The 20365-nt window shown below is 46.1% G+C and overlaps 1 protein-coding gene across 1 annotated transcript in view; it reads left to right on the top strand.

The window, feature by feature from the left end:
- The first annotated feature begins 11620 nt into the window (after positions 1-11620).
- LOC142249686 (solute carrier family 26 member 6-like) overlaps positions 11621-20365 on the top strand; it is a 47239-nt gene continuing 38494 nt past the window's right edge. Inside the window, exons 1-5 of the mRNA XM_075321491.1 lie at positions 11621-11763; positions 14821-14960; positions 16192-16302; positions 17839-18005; positions 19449-19613. Of these exons, the coding sequence (XP_075177606.1) occupies positions 11621-11763; positions 14821-14960; positions 16192-16302; positions 17839-18005; positions 19449-19613 (726 nt within the window). The remainder of the gene's footprint in view (positions 11764-14820; positions 14961-16191; positions 16303-17838; positions 18006-19448; positions 19614-20365) is intronic.

The raw sequence follows: 20365 nt of genomic DNA, 5'->3' as shown, positions 1-20365 counted from the left end.
ATCCTGTATTGTCAACTTACTAAAGGGAGAAAATGAAGTTTTAATTTTCTCTACCCCTCGCTTCCAGCTATTGGGGACTATACCGTGAGCACGGCTGTAGTCATTCCCTGCACTTTGATTGACAGGCTGCTTTGCACACACATGCTGTACACACACATGCTGTACACACACATGCTGTACACACACATGCTGTACACACACATGCTGTACACACACAATGCAAAACAGGTTGTCAATCAGTGAGTCGGGGAGTGATTACGCAGTTTAAGACTTGGGGATGCGTGTAAGGCCATGTGCGCACGTTGCGTAATGACATGCCTTTACGCTGCATTCTGCACCGCAGCGTAAAAGCATGCGTCCTGCGCCCCCAGCACAATCTATATAGATTGTGCAAATTCCATGCGCACGTTGCTTTTTAGAACGCAGCATTTTGCATGCTGTCAAAACGCTGCGCTCTAAAAAGTAACATGTCAATTGTTTTGTGCGTTCTGGATGCTTTCTCTACTCTGTCTATGGGAGAGGCAGCATCCAAAACACACGAATTCTGCAGACACCAAACTTTCAGAACGCAGTTTTTTTAGCTTCGTTCTGAATCGCACAAGCAGTGACTTTACGCTGCGGTGCAGAACGCATTTACGTGCGCACATAGCCTTAGGGCTCATGCGCACGTTGCGTCCTGACTAGTGCAGAAATAAATGCACCCTCTGGCAGACTTGACGCTGCGTGTTGACAAAAAGAATGCATCCAAAACGCATGTATTTTGGATGCATTTTCCATGCGTTTTGGATGCCTTTTTGTCAGTGCGGTCCCCCAGCTCTGCTACATGCCCGCTGACAGACACAGACAGAGCCGGGCGATCAGAATGAACTCAGATGAACTTCATTGTCATCCCGCGGCTCTGTCTCTGTGTGCTGTCATGAACTCAGATGAACCTCCGAGGTCAGTGCCAGGACACAGGAGTCCGCAGCAGTGACGTCTGAGCTTCACCGGATTTCACTGACATTGTGGGGCTCTCTCTTTGTGATGCAGCCTGATTTGCGGTCACATGTGAAGGACTCACCTGTGACTGCAAATCCCCTGAGTGACTGAAGTGAGCAGCGCGATCAGCGGTGCCGTCACTCAGGTGACCCGCGGCCACAGCTGGAGTCCTCCACCTGAGATCTGTGGCCACGGGTAACCTGAGTGACGTCATCGCTGATCGCGCGGCTCACTTCAATTGAGCTGACAGAGAGCGGTCGTGGTCTGTGGCCGCTCGCTGTCAGCTGCATGTAGCGGAGCTGAAAGTGTCGTGTGACCTCATGTGGATTACGTCGGACCTTGAGGGGTATTTGGGGATTAATAAAGTGGTGAAAGAGGGTGTTTTTTTGTCTTTCATTACAAATAAAGGATTTTTTGGATGTGTGTGTTTATTTTCTTTAACTTACTGGTTAATCATGGAAGGTATCTCGGGGAGACGCCTGCCATGATTAACCTAGGACTTAGTGGCAGCTATGGGCTGCTGCGATTAACTCCTTATTACCCCGTTTGCCACCGCACCAGGGCAATTCGGGATGAGCCGGGTAGAGTCCCAGGACTGTCACATCTAATGGATGTGGCAATTCCGGGTGGCTTCTGGCTGATATTGTTAGGCTGAGGGGCGCCGCATAACGTGGAGCTCCCCATCCTGAGAATACCAGCCTTCAGCCGTGTGGCTTTACCCTGGCTGGTATCCAAATTGGGGGGGACTGCACGTTGTTTTGTTTTTTTTTACTGCTCGATATAGACACGCGCACCAGCGACTGTGATTGGTTGCAGTGAGACAGCTGTCACTCAGCGTGGGGGCGTGTCTGACTGCAACCAATCATGGGCGCCGGTGGGCGGGGGAAGCAGGGAATACAAGATGGAATAATGAGCGGCCAGCATTTTCAAAAGAGAAGCCGCCACAGTGTGAACGCCGAGCAGCGCCACGCCGGTGATCGTGGATCAGTGAGTATGAGAGGGGGTAACAGGGAGAGACCGACATGGACAGAGAGAGAGACCGAAAGACCTGCGTTTGTTATGTCAAAAAAACATGCGGATCGCAACAAAAATGACGTGCTAACGCGCTGCTTAGCATTTTGGTAGCGTTTTTCTACAACTCATTGATTTCAATGGGTGTAGAACGTTGCCAAAACGGACAAAAGAATTGACATGCTGCTTTTCTAAACGCAGAGATTTTGTCAAGTTTTTGACAATCAAAACGCTGCGTTTAAAAGAACATCGTGCGCACGGATTTTGCATGATTCTCATAGACTTTGCTGGGGAAGCAGAACGCATGAATTTTGACAATGTGACGCTGCAGCTTAAAACGATGCAGAAACGCAAAAAAAAAAAAAAACGCAACGTGCGCATGAGCCCTGAGACATTTGTATTCAGTACTCTAATCTGCCCTCCTTGTAAACCGTCAGTCAGTTAGAAACTCCTGAAGAAATTAATAAATAGGCAATGTAGTAATATACAAAACTATATTTTCGGTATATAACACCAGTATTAGTGGAAATACAGGAATCTATTAACACAATTTTCCTACTTTAATGTACAGCTCGCACGCAATTGAAGCTGTTTACTAGGAGCAGGTGCAGTGGACCCAAAATGTTATGTTTCTGTCCCATGCTATTGACTGTAGTCCCAGCACATACTGTAGGACTCCAAGAATCATTAACAGGACCACAGAACAACCACTAACACTCTCATATCTATATATTGACGTGCAATCTACAAATGCTGTCTTTTTAAGAAAAGTGCTGTAAGGAATCAGGAAAAGCTGTGTGGTCAGGGACATAGCTCAATGCTCGAGGGCCCTTGTCTAGACAGTGGTTAGCACTTATGGGTAAAATGTGACTGTGAATAGGGCATGAAACGGATTATTTAAGGCCAGTGTGGCCCCTGGCTGACAATGTAGCCGTTATGGGGTCACTATGGCCCTCATTTTTTATTTTAGTCCTCAAACCATAAGTTGTTCAGCTTGGGACCGCGAGATATCAGCAGTTATGTCTTGGGAACCTGGCAGCAAGGATTCAATTTTCCGCAACACCACCAAACGGTAAATAATGCATTTTACGGGGTGTCTGACATGAATGGACTGTCCTCAAAATAGACACCTTAAAGGGGTTCTCAAGCGCAGCTCACGTTCTCATTTGGAGGAGAGCAACACAGATGATGGCACTTGTCCACATACCTGCCGGGATATATGCCATATCAGCATTCATTGAAAAAAAAATGCATGGTTGGCATTTTGTACCACTGGTGCTGTTCATTTCAAGATGCTGACGTAAGTGGCATAGGTTAAGAGGGATCTCTTCTATTATTTGGAGTGCCCAAATAAAGCAAATTAAATGGGTTTTGTAAGGTACTAGACTATATTCTGACATGTAGTTGTCATGGAGGTGTCGGGGTAACTGGAACAGGGACCCCTAAACTGGACCTCAGACTAGGAACCCTGTGCTGTCCCTTATCCCAGAGGTAGGCATGATGGTAGCCAGGTCTGCACCACCAGTGTGACCCTAACTCCTGTCCGAACCCTGATTTAACACCCCTTCTCCACCACACCAGAGCAGAGGGCCGGGATCGGAGAACCAAACCCCACAAATACCACAGACCGGGGAAGAACCAAAACATATGCACACTGCAATCAGACACAAGGGAGAGACAATATGTGCCCAGGAAGAATTAAAACAGTGAGGAAATGAATTATCAACAGGGATCTTTCCACACCACACATGAAAGCACACAATGGATCACCAGGCTCTGGATCACTACAATAAGGACCGGTATCGCTGGAGCAACGCTGAGCTATATTCAGCAATGAGCAACCAGAGCCAGTACCTTAGAAAAAGTGAAGGCGGCTGTGAGTTGTCATAGCAGCCTGAGCTCCTAACAACAATTCACAAAGCCAGTAGGAATTAACTCCTGCTGGACTGGAGAGCAGTGAAGCTAAAACAGCCGATGCCCAAGTCAGTCTAATCAACCAAGGCCCCTTTCACACATCAGTTTTTTGCCATCAGTCACAATCCGTTGGCTCGACGGATTGACAGATCCATCGCAGATTGTGGAAACACTGATGCGACAGATCTGTAAAAAAAACCCCAGATCCGTCGCATCATTTATTTCAGCGCAACAGTGTTTTTACACCCCATCTAAGTATGCTCCGTTAAAAAAAAAAACTGAATCCATCGCCGCATTCCGTCATTTGATGGATTACGACTGACCCTGCGCCCATAGACTTCCATTATACCAAACGACGGACGGCGACGGATCCGTCGCTGTCCATTTTTACGACGTACACAAAAAATATTACTTTGTCCGTTGTCTCCGTCCGACGGACAAACAATTTTCGATGGATCCAGATCAAACGTGAGGCCATCCATCGCAATCCGTCACTAATACAATTCTATGAGACAAAAACGGATCCAGGGATCCAGAGGCATCAGTCTCCAGATCCGTTTTTTCAAAATTCGACAGATTGTGACTGATGGCAAAAAACTGATGTGTGAAAGGGACTTAACCCTATAATGCGCAAGCATAACAATCTACCATAGAAAACAAATGACCTAGCAGGCCTGCAAGGCCCCAGGTATGCGTTCTAGGGTTAAGAGACCTCAGGTTGTTTGTCAGACTCTGTGGTGTGAATAGAGTCCAATGTCGCCATGATACTCAGCGAGTGCAAAGCTGAACACCGCATGACAGCAGTATCCCTCATTCCACTATACCTTCCTATGGTCTTCACTAGCACCAAAAGATATGTCCTGGATGTTGGCTTGTGGAGGCCTTGCTAGTAGTAAGCGCTGATAAAGGTGTATGAAGTACCCCACACTATACATTAATGCACAAGAAGAACCCAAATGCACATCCATTTTGCAACAATCTTCAAGAACTAGATTGTTGGTTTGTTTCCAGTTTTGTATTAAGATTTTGCTCTTATTGTTGGTGCTTCCTTCTGGCCAGAAGTGTAAAGAGGTCAGGACTACGTGTACTTTCTATAGACGGTGTATTCACGGATCAGCAATTCAGAGGTCCCTGGTAACACATTATACAGACAAGAACTTGCCTTCGCCTCTCACTTGCACAGATCTATACCACCCCTGCACTATATATAACAGGATGGGTTGGGATTAGGATGGCGATCAGTCTTGTAGCAAAGGAACTCAGATGATACATGCCACGTAAGTCACTGTTATTTGCTTTAGAATTTTATTTACATCTCATAAGGCTACTTTCACACATCCGGTTTGAGCAGTGCGACTCAATCCGGCTGTGAAACCTATGCAACGGATGCGGCGAAAACACCGCATCCTTTGCATAAGTTTTTACATGCGGCCGGTCCGTTTTTTTCCGGTTGCGGCACGCTAGTGAGCATGCGCAGTGGAAGAAACCGCATGCGGTTTTTTCCGCATTGCGCCGCATCCGGCGTCCATAGGCATGCATTGAAAATGCGCCGCAGCGGCCGGATGCGGCGCGATGCGTTTTTTTTTTTTTGCCGGAGCAAAAAACGTTGCAGGCAACGTTCCATCCGGCCGCGGCATCGGCTAAATCTGCCGCATGCGGCAAAAACCGGACCGAACGCAAGCCCCTGCGGCACAATACGGCACTAATGTAAGTCTATGCAAAAAAAAAACGCAACCGGCGGCAAAAAAACCGGTTGCGGTTTTTCTGCAGAGCGCCGTATTGTGCCGCAGAGCAAAAACCGGATGTGTGAAAGTAGCCTTAGAAGGATTAATTTTTGTTATTTATTTACTGTGAAAGTAAAAAAAAAGCCTGAAAAATCACTTGTAAGAGCAAAGCCAAAGGGGTCTGTTTCTGCAAATGAAGTCATTTTTTGTAGAATGAAGTTCTACAATTTTCCATTATACTTTCTGTAGCAAAACCATCTTTTGCTGTTGATCAATAGTCAATATCTAGCTGTATCAATGACAATTTGGAGAGTTGGAATCAGTAAGGTAATAATATATAGGTAAATTAATGTTTTTGTACAGGACTCATGATGAGTCCTCAAAAGGTTCCTGTCACATGGCAAGTGCTTGGGTAAGCTCTTACCTAATGCAAAATTATCCAAGTCGAATTACGATATTAACTAGCAGGGACTGTCTAAAAATGTTGCAATGTTAAGGTCTACAGTCATGGCTAAAAGTTTTGAGAATGCTACAAATAATTAATTTTTACTAAGTCTACTGCTTCAGTTTTTCTAATGGCAATTTGCATATACTCCAGAATGTCATAAAGAGTGATCAGCTTAACAGCAATTACTTGCAAAGTCAATATTGCCTAAGAAAATGAACTTTAACCCCCAAAACACATTTCAACATCATTGCATTCCTGCCTTAAAAGGAGCAGCTAACATTGTTTTAGTGATTGTTCCAGTAACACAGGTGTGGGTGTTGATGAGGACAGGGCTGGCGATCAATCAGTCATGATTAAGTAAGAATGACACCACTGGACACTTTAAAAGGAGGCTGGTGCTTGGTATCATTGTTTCTCTTCAGTTAACCATGGTTATCTCTAAAGAAACACGTGCAGCCATCATTGCTCTGCACAAAATGGCCTAGCAGGGAAGAGTATCGCAGCTACAAAGATTGCACCTCAGTCAACAATCTATCGCATCATCAAGAACTTCAAGGAGAGAGCTTCCATTATTGCCAAAAAGGCTCCAGGGCGCCCAAGAAGGACCAGCAAACGCCAGGACCGTATCTTAAAACTGTTTCAGCTGCGGGATGGGACTACCAGCAGTGCCGAGCTAGCTCAGCAATGGCAGCAGGCTGGTGTGAGGCTTCTGCACGCACTGTGAGGCGGAGACTGCTTGAGCAAGGCCTGGTTTCAAGGAGGGCAGCAAAGAAGCCACTTCTCTCCAGAAAAAACATCAGGGACCGACTGATATTCTGCAAAAGGTACAGGGAGTGGACTGCTGAGGACTGGGGTAAAGTCATTTTCTCAGATGAATCCCCTTTTCGATTGTTTGGGACATCTGGAAAACAGCTTATTAGGAGAAGAAGAGGTGAGCGCTAGCACCAGTCTTGTCTCATGGCAACTGTTAAGCATCCTGAAACGATTCATGTGTGGGGTTGCTTCTCAGCCAAGGGAATCGCACCACTCACAGTCTTGCCTAAAAACACAGCCATGAATAAAGAATGGTACCAGAATGTCCTCCAAGAGCAACTTCTCCCAACTGTCCAAGAGCAGTTTGGCGCCCAACAATGCCTTTTCCAGCATGATGGAGCACCTTGCCATAAAGCAAAGGTGATCACTAAATGGCTCATGGAACAAAACATAGAGATTTTGGGTCCATGGCCTGGAAACTCCCCAGATCTTAATCCCATTGAGAACTTGTGGGCCATCATCAAGAGACGGGTGGACAAACAAAAACCAACAAATTCTGGCAAAATGCAAGCATTGCTTATGCAAGAATGGACAGCGATCAGTCAGGATTTGCTCCAGAAGTTGATTGAGAGCATGCCCGGGAGAATTGCAGAGGTCCTGAAGAAGAAGGGTCAACACTGCAAATATTGACTTGCTGCATTAACTCATTCTAACTGTCAATAGAACCTTTTGGTACTCATAATATGATTGCAATTATATTTCTGTGTGTGATGTAAACATCAGACAAACACAATTAAAAACCAGAGGGCAACAGATCATGTGAAAATATCATTTGGGTGTCATTCTCAAAACTTTTGGCCATGACTGTACTGATGAGAGTGGAGCTACCAGATTTTATAGCCAAATTCCAGTAGAGTGGAAAATTACAGTCCTAAACACATATACAGGTAACGAAGAAAACAACAGTCCTCTCTGAGACTGTCCTGAATGGGCATTGTAATCATAGACTAATCACTTCATATAAGAATTGAATGAATTATTATCACCTTATACAAAGATGAACTAGTAAACCAGAATCTACAACTAAAAGAACAAGTGCAAACCAGCAAGGTTGGATCATAGAACCGGCAAAGGGGCAATTGTCCTAGTGCTGCCATCATGTGCAAAGCTAAACTACCAGGCACAATAGACTATTGAGTCTCAGCACAATAATGCTTTTGTCTTTTAATCCCTTAACTACACTGAACTTTTCATCTGATCTCATTATTTTGGCACAGAATGGCACATTATACCTGCACTGCAAACTTACCATTACACCAGAAAGTGAATATGGATAAAGTTTGTATTAATATCCAGATTTGCACACAATTCGGTAAACATTCTAGATCTCAGCCTGATATCTGTTTCATGTAGATGGTATAAAAATATTGCCAATGGTTCACCTATGCTTCTTTATTCTGTGGTCTGGAGACTGCAAACTACTTGTGATATGCATGCTGCCCACACTACACATAGAGGACAGGTAGAGAGTGACAGACCCCGCACTACACATGGAGGACAGGTAGAGAGGGACAGACCCCGCACTACACATGGAGGACAGGTAGAGAGTGACAGACCCCACACTACACATAGAGGACAGGTAGAGAGTGACAGACCCCGCACTACACATGGAGGACAGGTAGAGAGGGACAGACCCTGCACTACACATGGAGGACAGGTAGAGAGTGACAGACCCCGCACTACACATAGAGGACAGGTAGAGAGTGACAGACCCCGCACTACACATGGAGGACAGGTAGAGAGGGCCAGACCCCGCACTATACATGGAGGACAGGTAGAGAGTGACAGACCCCGCACTACACATGGAGGACAGGTAGAGAGTGACAGACCCCGCACTACACATGGAGGACAGGTAGAGAGGGCCAGACCCCGCACTACACATAGAGGACAGGTAGAGAGTGACAGACCCCACACTACACATAGAGGACAGGTAGAGAGTGACAGACCCCGCACTACACATGGAGGACAGGTAGAGAGGGACAGACCCCGCGCTACACATAGAGGACAGGTAGAGAGTGACAGACCCCGCACTGCACATGGAGGACAGGTAGAGAGTGACAGACCCCACACTACACATAGAGGACAGGTAGAGAGTGACAGACCCCGCACTACACATGGAGGACAGGTAGAGAGTGACAGACCCCGCACTACACATGGAGGACAGGTAGAGAGTGACAGACCCCACACTACACATGGAGGACAGGTAGAGAGTGACAGACCCCGCACTATACATGGAGGACAGGTAGAGAGTGACAGACCCCGCACTACACATGGAGGACAGGTAGAGAGGGACAGACCCTACACTACACATGGTGGACAGGTAAAGAGGGACAGACCCCGCACTACACATGGAGGACAGGTAGAGAGTGACAGACCCCGCACTACACATGGAGGACAGGTAGTGAGGGACAGACCCCGCACTACACATGGAGGACAGGTAGAGAGTGACAGACCCCCACACTACACATGGAGGACAGGTAGAGAGTGACAGACCCTGCACTACACATGGAGGACAGGTAGAGAGGGACAGACCCCGCACTACACATGGAGGACAGGTAGAGAGTGACAGACCCCGCACTACACATGGAGGACAGGTAGAGAGTGACAGACCCTGCACTACACATGGAGGACAGGTAGAGAGTGACAGACCCCGCACTACACATGGAAGACAGGTAGAGAGTGACAGACCCCCACACTACATATGGAGGACAGGTAGAGAGGGACAGACCCCGCACTACACATGGAGGACAGAGAGAGAGTGACAGACCCCGCACTACACATGGAGGACAGGTAGAGAGTGACAGACCCTGCACTACACATGGAGGACAGGTAGAGAGTGACAGACCCTGCACTACACATGGAGGACAGGTAGAGAGTGACAGACCCTGCACTACACATGGAGGACAGGTAGAGAGTGACAGACCCCGCACTACCCATGGAGGACAGGTAGAGAGGGACAGACCCCGCACTACACATGGAGGACAGGTAGAGAGTGACAGACCCCGCACTACACATGGAGGACAGGTAGAGAGTGACAGACCCCGCACTACACATGGAGGACAGGTAGAGAGGGACAGACCCCGCACTACACATGGAGGACAGGTAGAGAGTGACAGACCCCGCACTACACATGGAGGACAGGTAGAGAGGGACAGACCCCGCACTACACATGGAGGACAGGTAGAGAGTGACAGACCCCGCACTACACATGGAGGACAGGTAGAGTGACAGACCCCGCACTACACATGGAGGACAGAGAGAGAGTGACAGACCCCGCACTACACATGGAGGACAGGTAGAGAGGGACAGACCCTACACTACACATGGTGGACAGGTAAAGAGGGACAGACCCCGCACTACACATGGAGGACAGGTAAAGAGGGACAGACCCCGCACTACATATGGAGGACAGGTAAAGAGGGACAGACCCCACACTACACATGGAGGACAGGTAGAGAATGACAGACCCCGCACTACACATGGAGGACAGGTAGAGAGTGACAGACCCTGCACTACACATGGAGGACAGGTAGAGAGAGACAGACCCCGCATTACACATGGAGGACAGGTAGAGAGGGACAGACCCCCGCACTACACATGGAGGACAGGTAGAGAGGGACAGACCCCGCACTACACATAGAGGACAGGTAGAGTGACAGACCCCACACTACACATGGAGGACAGGTAGAGTGACAGACCCCGCACTACACATGGAGGACAGGGATAGAGTGACAGACCTCACACTACACATGGAGGACAGGTAGTGAGGGACAGATCCCACACTACACATGGAGGACAGGTAGAGAGGGACAAACCCCACACTACACATGGAGGACAGGTAGAGAGTGACAGACCTCACACTACACATGGAGGACAGGTAGAGAGTGATAGACCCCGCACTACACATGGAGGACAGGTAGAGAGTGACAGACCCTGCACTACACATGGAGGACAGGTAGAGAGTGACAGACCTCACACTACACATGGAGGACAGGTAGAGAGTGACAGACCCCACACTATACATGGAGGACAGGTAGAGAGTGACAGACCCCGCACTACACATGGAGGACAGGTAGAGAGTGACAGACCTCACACTACACATGGAGGACAGGTAGAGAGTGACAGACCCCACACTATACATGGAGGACAGGTAGAGAGTGACAGACCCCACACTATACATGGAGGACAGGTAGAGAGTGACAGACCCCACACTATACATGGAGGACAGGTAGAGAGGGACAGACCCCGCACTACACATGGAGGACAGGTAGAGAGGGACAGACCCCACACTATACATGGAGGACAGGTAGAGAGGGACAGACCCCGCACTACACATGGAGGACAGGTAGAGAGTAACAGACCCCACACTATACATGGAGGACAGGTAGAGAGTGACAGACCCCGCACTACACATGGAGGACAGGTAGAAAGAAATAGATTGTGCACAAGACATGGAGGACAGATAGAGAGGATAGACCCCACAATGTACGTGGAGGACAGATAGAGAGGATAGAGTATGGTCTAATACTATAATTTAACATAAGTCTGGTCAGGTGTATCATCTTTCCTTAATCATTCATTGCTTGGTGGACAAACATATCACTGTTCACCAGCTGAAGATGCTTTTGTGTGTCTTGGCAGGTTTTTCTCCAATATATGTAGGACTGAACACTTATGCTATTCATGCAAAAGAGATTATTACGGTGTTAGTAAATTTACTTAATTCTCAGTCATGGAGAACAAGGAGCTGAGGTATCGAGATGTGAGATACTGCATTGAACGTCCCGTGTTTCATGAGCAAGAACTTGGGGAACCTTTGCCCAGGACCACGAATACCATACGATCCCTCATCAGCACAGCCAAACGTAAAGTCAGGTAAGTGGGGAACCTACCATTACATTTAACAACAAAACCTTGTTTTATTATGCCTATGCTGCTTTTAGCTTTAGGATGTGCTCACACTTATAATTCGCACAATTGTAATGTAAGGGGGAAAAAAAAGGGCCAATGTTATTCAATGACAAATGTCATGCGAGTGTGTGATTTTTTTTTTCTCGCCATTCATATGCCGTTTGTTTTTTATGACTATATTACTGTTCTGTAGCGTAGAACACTGTAAATAGTCTCGTAAATGATTGTAGAATACTAGCTACTGACAAAAATTGCATTGCATACGTATGTTAGGCGAGGAAAAGCAGAGTGTCATTATACTGTGATCCGATCCTGTGATCGTATCACAGCTGCGGAGGAGAGGGGGGATTAATCTATCAATCTCCTCCATTATTAGCTGATATGACTATCGCACTGCACTCGAATGAGTGCAGTGCGGCAGTATGATGTTTCACTCGCACCCATAGACCCATAGACTTTAAATCACATTCCATTCAGCCCGTTTTACCTGCCATGTGTCCTAGCCCTTACAGAAATTTTAAGTTATTACAGGAGGTCCTATTTTCAGAATCCAAATTTCTTGGTTACAGTAGAGTGCAGTGACAAAGATCATCTCTTGCTCTGGAAGTTTTGTCTTGTCCTGCATTACACAGACAAACCACTGATATGGATGACTGGACACTGGGTAATGCTTCATACACCACAGGGAAATTGAACACTTAAAGGGTTTTTCCCACAAAGTTTATTTTAAAGTTGATTTTAATCAATAGATCTTGTAATATAATTAATTTCCACAATTGCATGTTTAAAGAAAATGTTCCTGCGCTGAGATATCCTTATATGTGTCCCTGGTATGTACTGTGTAATGGCCGTGTCTGACCGTAAAGGGACATGTGTCGCGGGCGGAGGAGGGGACGCCGCGCTCTCCCACTGCTCGGGTCCGGCTGCCGCTGCGGCTGCTGCGGCCTGCTGCTGCTGCTGCTCGGTGGCTCGAGCGATGGGCCGGATCCCGGGGACTCGAGCGGCGCTCCTCGCCCGTGAGTGAAAGGGGATTGGGTTTTGGGATAGTTTATTGTCCGTGACGCCACCCACGGTTGTGGTGATTAAGTGGACACCACCGCTGCTCTGTCTGGGGAGCCTGGAAGTGATGGTTTGGAGCAGCCAGTTGTTGATTTGTCCCTCCGTGGGTAGGGGGTTTGGTGGTCCCGGGGCCCAGTGATGGGGTTGGTATGGTGGACAGGCGGGTATGGGGCCTGTGGAGGTGCAGGGGCAGCGCTGTGCCGCACGGCACTGAGGTACTCACTCAGCCAGTAAACACGACACAGTTCTCGGTAAACAAACGGCTGGTTGGACGGGTCCCTCGGACGGTTACGGTGCTGCTGTTCCCTGCAGTTAGCGGTGACGGTCTCTTCCCTGCACCTATGTAAAGTCTTTTTGGTAGCGATGGGTTCCCACCGGTTACCCGCTCCCCGACCTGGACATGAGCCGGAGGAGCCTCTCTCTTGCCCGCAGGCGCTGGCCCTGGGAAACTGGTGCCTTGGCGGTGGCGGTGTCTCCCCTTAACGGTCGGACTGTTGCCTTCAATCGGGACTTGGTTGTTAGGAGACAGAGGTCCCCTTCACTGACGGATTTGGCAAATTATGGCGACTCCTAGCCTTGCCGGGATCCGAAAGGCCCCTGCCCTGGTGCTGACTGTTCTTCGTATACTGCTCCGGTACCGCCGGGTCACCACCCGTCCGCAGTCCTTCCAGCAACCTCCAAGCAGTCCCCCTGCAGACTATCACCGCCGTCTGCTGACCTTGCTGTCTCAGTCCGGGGCACACACCCGGACCAACTTCAGGCTTGCTTAACTGTTCCTTTTCTGTCGCCACTCTTACTGTCCTCCTTTACCACTTCCTTCTACTTCACTCCCTCAAACTGATCTGCTTCTCAGACCCATGTCTGACTTCAACTTCAACTCTCTCTCATCTCTCTGCCTGGTTTTCCCGCCTCCAGGGCTGTGAACTCCTCGGTGGGCGGAGCCAACCGCCTGGCCCACCCCCTGGTGTGGACACCAGCCCCTGGAGGAAGGCAACAAGGATCTTAGGAGGTTAGCCTAGGTGTACCTGCCAGGAATGTGGGGTGCATGTGATGTTGTGACCTGTGACCCCTGGCTTGCCCAGGGCGTCACACATGCTCTGATCATACCACATCTCCTGGGTCGGGGAGGACACAACACAGAGTACAGCATGGGATCATAGCTGGTTCGTTCTGTAAAGTAAAGCATTTCCCTGCCTTTTTTTTTAAATGTTTTACCTTAAAGAAAGAATAATTTGCAATCCCTTTATGTAATGTCTGTATAGTTTTTTTTTACTTCCTCCCCAGCCCAGGAGATGTGGTATGATCAGACCATGTCACAGTACGGTCAGACACGGCCATTACACAGCACACAGCAGGAACACATATATAAGATTATCTCAGCGCAGGAACATTTTTTTTAAATACATCTAACTGTGGAAATTATTATTATTCCAAGATCTATTGATAAAGACGAACTTTGTACGTGGTAGAACCCCGTTAGTATCAGGTTTCCAAGCACATATCTGTGTTCCTGCATTATACTTTGTGACCTTATTTTCAAGGGAGTCTTCTATTAAGTATAATTGTCCAAAGTAGAAAAACCCTTAAGATGCAGTTACATTTTTATTTCCCTCAAATAAGCATTGGAGTCCTTCATTTCAGGAATGGTAGATCCTATTATACAACCAACGAATTTACACCTTACCTTAGTTGACCATAGATGAAAGGGAAGCATAGCAAAACTTAGGTGTACCACCATAACACCATCTTTGGATGGTGGAACCCAAAGCCATTGACTGTGTGAATGCACCGAATACAAACATTATATAAGAGTATAACAGAACTTAAAAAATATTCAGATATCAATTGTGGGTCCTTGATATCATTTTCTAGTAGTGCCTCTCATTATGGATATATTAATGGACCACCAAATGGGTCAACTATCAATCCTACCAGTGACATATGTCATGGTCTACTTTATAGATGTTCTCGATCAGCAGCAAAGGCCTTGTTGTTCCAGTTCCTCCCGATTCTCCACTGGCTACCTCACTATCCATTCAAGGAATGGTTTCTGGGGGATATTGTGTCTGGGATCAGTGTGGGGATCCTACAGCTTCCACAAGGTAAGGGTATTTTGATTACTGAATAATTTCAAGTTTCCATGGAGTTTTGTAAGGTAGCCCTATATCCCATAAGAGGATTAATTGACCATCCAGTAGACCCATGAACTAATTGATGCACTTGGTCTGCAAAGGTGAAGGGTAGGCTTTCACAAAGGTTTCCTCTGGTGGACCCATTGTGCCCAAGTTCAACACAAGGTCCTAGGCAATCTCTTTTTGCCCATATAGTATAGAAGATTGACTAACTCTGCATATCAGATTTTTTTTTTTAATACCGCACCGTACAAAATTTTCTGATATAACATTGTATCTGCCCATTTCCACTCACATTCTTCACCTTCTCAACAAAGAGATAGAAATAACTCCATCAAGCTTATTTTTGCTGCTCCAATGACCGTATCATTGATTAGGGTCGCTGTAATCTAAGGGGTACTTCACACGCTGCGACATCGCTAGCGATTGCTACCCGCCCCCGTCGCACATGCGATATGCGGTGATAGCTGCCGGAGCAAACATTATCGCTATGACAGCTTCACACACACATACCTGCTCTGCGACGTCGCTGTGACCGGCGGACCGCCTCCTATCTAAGGGGGCAGTTCGTTCAGCGTCACAGCGACGTCACAGCAGCGTCACAGCCGCCCAATAGAAAAGGAGGGGAGGAGATGAGCGGCCGTAACATGCCGCCCACCTCCTTCCTTCCTCCTTTTCCGGTGGACGCAGATAAGGAGATGTTTGTCGTTCCAGCGGCGTCACACATAGCGATGTATGCTGCCGCAGGAACGACAAACAACATCGTACCTGCAGTAGCACCGATATTATGTAAATGAACGACGTGTCAACGAGCAACAATTTTTCACGTTTTTGTGCTCGTTGATCGCCACTCATTTGTATTACACGCTGCGATGTCGCTACCGGTACCGGATGTGCGTCACTAGCAACGCGACCCCGACGATATTTCGGCAGCGATGTCGCAGCGTGTAAAGTACCCCTTACAGTCAATCCCTTCTATGGATTCGGTAGGTCTCCCAGTTACATTAGACAGGAAAGACATCTAAGCCTATGGTAGCATCTTCCTCCGCCTTATGGAGAATAAGCTCATAAAGGGGGTAATGAGATATGATGGGATTTGAGAAATGATCAGATGATAAGGATATGAAACACACAAACTGTTTGTTATATACTCACAGTTCTGGTTCAATCCCAAGTAATCTATCCCTCTTCTTTTCTGCAGGTTTGGCGTACGCTCTTTTGGCTGGAGTTCCACCTGTTTTTGGATTATATTCCTCCTTTTTTCCAGTGTTTGTTTACTCTGTTTTTGGCACATCTAGACATGTATCAGTGGGTAAGTCATCATAAACTGCCAAATAAATATTTGATAAGGTGAATTAAGACTGATCTTTAAAGGAGTTGTCCACTTATTTACTTGCAAACATGATTTTTAGCCTCAAATACATGCATGCATTTAAGTAAAATGTTAAATTAAATTGTCAATAGCATTGGACAAGTCCTTATTATTAGTTAGAATATGCATGGATTTAATTCAAGGCTATTGGATAAGCAATGTATGTACAAAGTGTAATTTAGGATGTAACTCTGGATCAGTACAGGATAAGTAATGTAATGTATGTACACAGTGACTGCACCAGCAGAATAGTGAGTGCAGCTCTGGAGTATAATACAGGATGTAACTCAGGATCAGTACAGGATCAGTAATGTAATGTACACAGTGACTGCACCAGCAGAATAGTGAGCACAGCTCTGGAGTATAATACAGAATGTAATTCGGGATCAGTACAGGATAAGTAATGTAATGTATGTACACAGTGACTGCACCAGCAGAATAGTGAGTGCAGCTCTGGAGTATAATACAGGATGTAACTCTGGATCAGTACAGGATAAGTAATGTAATGTATGTACACAGTGACTGCACCAGCAGAATAGTGAGCACAGCTCTGGAGTATAATACAGAATATAATTCGGGATCAGTACAGGATAAGTAATGTATGTATACAGTGACTGCACCAGCAGAATAGTGAGCACAGCTCTGGAGTATAATACAGAATATAATTCGGGATCAGTACAGGATAAGTAATGTACTGTATATACACATTGACTGTACCAGCAGAATAGTGAGTACGGCTCTGGAGTATAATACAGGATATAACTAAGGATCAATACAGGATAAGTAATGTATGTACACAGTGACTGCACCAGCAGAATAGTGAGTGCAGCTTTGGAGTATAATACAGGATATAACTCAGGATCAGTACAGGATAAGTAATGTAATTGTATATACACATTGAGTCCACCAGCAGAATAGTGAGTGCAGCTCTGGAGTATAATACAGGATGTAACTGAGGGTCATTACTGGAAAAGTAATGTATTTTGTGTACATATTGACTACACCAACAGAAAAGTGAGTGCAGCTCTGGAGTACAATACAGGATATAACTTAGGATGAATACTCAATAAGTGATGGACATATATTGTTGGATGTATATATATATTTTTATATATATATATATATATATATATATATATACATATATATATATACATATATATATAAAACATCAAGTGTAAAAAAAAACAAGACAAAACTGAACCACATAATATATATATATATATATATATATATATATATATATATATGGTGTATATATATTATATATATAATTTTTTTTTAATTTTTTTTAAGTGGCTATCTGAATACGAAAGCATAGTCTTCTGCATTTTCTATGCAGTTAAAATAGTATGCTATCAACTCTACTGAGGCAGAGCACTTTTAAAACCCTATGTGCTTGCTATTCCTAACATATACAGTATGTAGGGCTCTGATGTATTGTGCACTGGACTGTAACGTGTGCTTTCTTTTCAGGCAGTTTTGCTGTGGTCTCCATTATGATTGGCAGTGTGACTGAGTCTCTAGTACCAAATGACAACTTTATATCAGGGATAAATGAAACTGTCATTGATACTGTAGCAAGAGACAAAGCCAGAGTGGAGCTGGTGGCTGCAATTACGTTAATGGTGGGGTTATTCCAGGTAAGAATTTCTGTTGTTTTATATGACCACCAGTCAGACCACGCCTGGGAGCCCATGTAGCACAAACAGGACAACTGTTACGTCACAAATATTGAAAGGGTTGTCTATTAATGTGTTATGTGCTGTATATGCGGTAACAATGTGTATTAGTCAGATATAGCAGAGTGAAGAAGGTAAAGCATAGGAATGTTACGTAGATAGATTTTGTTGGTAACAGAAACAGTTCATGTCAGGGTCAGCTCACTGAGGGAAGGAGTGACAGATGGCCAGTGGGTTAGTTAGAGAGATGGGCCTTGTGAAGAGTCAGTTTTGCAGAAGGATTCAAGTGAGGAGGACATGGCTATGTAGTCGAGCCAGTCAGGTAGCCTCTTAAGGTCCGGAGCCTACGGCTCACCTCGGGACGGGTTTAGAGAGTTGAAGCGACTAGAGAGCCGTTGAAGCAGAGAATCGGACAGCAGTGACAATGGTGGGGGAAAGGAGGCACAGGTGCGCAGTAGCTTGCGGATTAGTTCCAAGATAGCAGGGATAGGCCAAGAGAGAGTACCCCAAAGAATAAAACAGCAGAACCGTAGGCATGAAGCCATGTCTGTCATAATGGTGAGAAGGAAAATAAACTATTCAAGTTACAAATGCCGAAAGAACTCCCATGTCAAGTGTTTCACTACTGCGTCTACCATGGGGTTCGGCTACAGGTTGATGGACACCACCATGAAGAGAACATTAAAGGCCGCTTTACATGCAACAACATCACTAGCAAGATGTCGTTGGGGTCACGGAATTCGTGATGCACATCCGGCCTTGTTAGCGACATTGTTGCGTGTGAAACGCAGGAACGACCATTAACGATCAAAATTACTCACCTTATCATTGATCATTGACACGTCGTTCTAATCCCAAATCTCGTTGCTGTTGCAGGAGGCAGGTTGTTCGTCGTTCCTGTGGCAGCACACATCGCTATGTGTGACACCACAGGAACGAGGAACATCCCTGTACCTGCGACCACCGGCAATGAGGAAGGAAGGAGGTGGGTGGGATATTCCCCCTGCTCATCTCCGCCCCTCCGCTTCTATTGGACGGCTGCCGTGTGACGTCGCTGTGACGCCACACGAACCGCCCTCTTAGAAAGGAGGCGGTTCACCTTCACAGCGACGTCACAGGGAAGGTAAGTACGTGTGACGGGTCCTAGCGATGTTGTGCGCCAAGGGCAGCGATTTGCCCGTGACGCACAACCGACAGGGGAAGGGTACACTCGCTAGCGATATCTGTACCGATATCGCAGCGTGTAAAGTGGGCTTAAGTGTCGCACACCCCTTCCGAAGTGATCCATACGCACAGACTCTTTCTGGCGTAGAAGTGCGGAGCCCCCACGGCCCGGCATCCACACCTTCCTACATAACCATATTTCCACATGTCTCTACACTATTTATTCTCACTATTTCGCAGCTTATCCTGGGACTCGTGCAGTTTGGATTTGTGGTAACTTACCTCTCAGAGCCGCTGGTCCGGGGTTATACTACCGCAGCCACCATTCACGTGACCGTGTCCCAACTGAAGCATATACTTGGCCTCCCCTTGAGTGAACGGTCACATCCCCTGTCACTGATTTATGTGAGTTGCGACATCATAGTGTCAGCGTTTGTCTAGTAATAATATAGCAATTCAGTTTTCCTAGAAATGGAAACACATATGACTCCATTCACTACTGGTCTAAGAGCAAACAAACTACAGATATTAGGCCTCATTTATGAAAATTACACTGTTACCTATGACAACCAATCAAAGCTCCCCTTTCATTTCTTCTACTACTGTAGAAAAATGGAAGCTGCTCTGTGATTGGATGCTTATGTCCAACAAAGTCAATTTTATTTTGAGGCCCTTAAGACCAATCACAACTAAGCTTTCATTTTTACAGGGTAGTGTAATAAATGAAATGCTGTTGGTTGCTATGAGCAACAAGGTCTGTTTTCTTGGCCTTAGGAAACAATCATAGCCTACCATAAATTTTCCTTAGCACGTTAAGAGATAAAAGCTGAACTTTAATTCATTGCTATGGGCAGCAAAGGCAATCTTTCTATTAGACATTTTTAATAAATGAGAACCATATAAACCTCCCAATATTTCATATTTAGATTCTGTCTTTAGTCTCTAACATAGACCACCATTATTGGCAGCCATGGAAAAAAAAGGATATTATTGCACAAATTCTAAATGGCAAATGAGTGGCATTATTATTCAGATTTACACCAACAGTAGAGCCAATGCAATTCCATATACACCGACATTTTGAATCCAAAAATTGAGGCATATAATCACCGTTCCTAGGAATCGCCCCAAAACATACACTTTTAGGGAATGGTTTT

The sequence above is a fragment of the Anomaloglossus baeobatrachus genome, chromosome 8 (genome assembly GCF_048569485.1).
Source record: "Anomaloglossus baeobatrachus isolate aAnoBae1 chromosome 8, aAnoBae1.hap1, whole genome shotgun sequence".
Classification (NCBI taxonomy): Eukaryota; Metazoa; Chordata; class Amphibia; order Anura; family Aromobatidae; genus Anomaloglossus; species Anomaloglossus baeobatrachus.
Note: the sequence above shows the minus strand (reverse complement) of the source record. Positions and strands in the feature narration are given on the sequence as shown.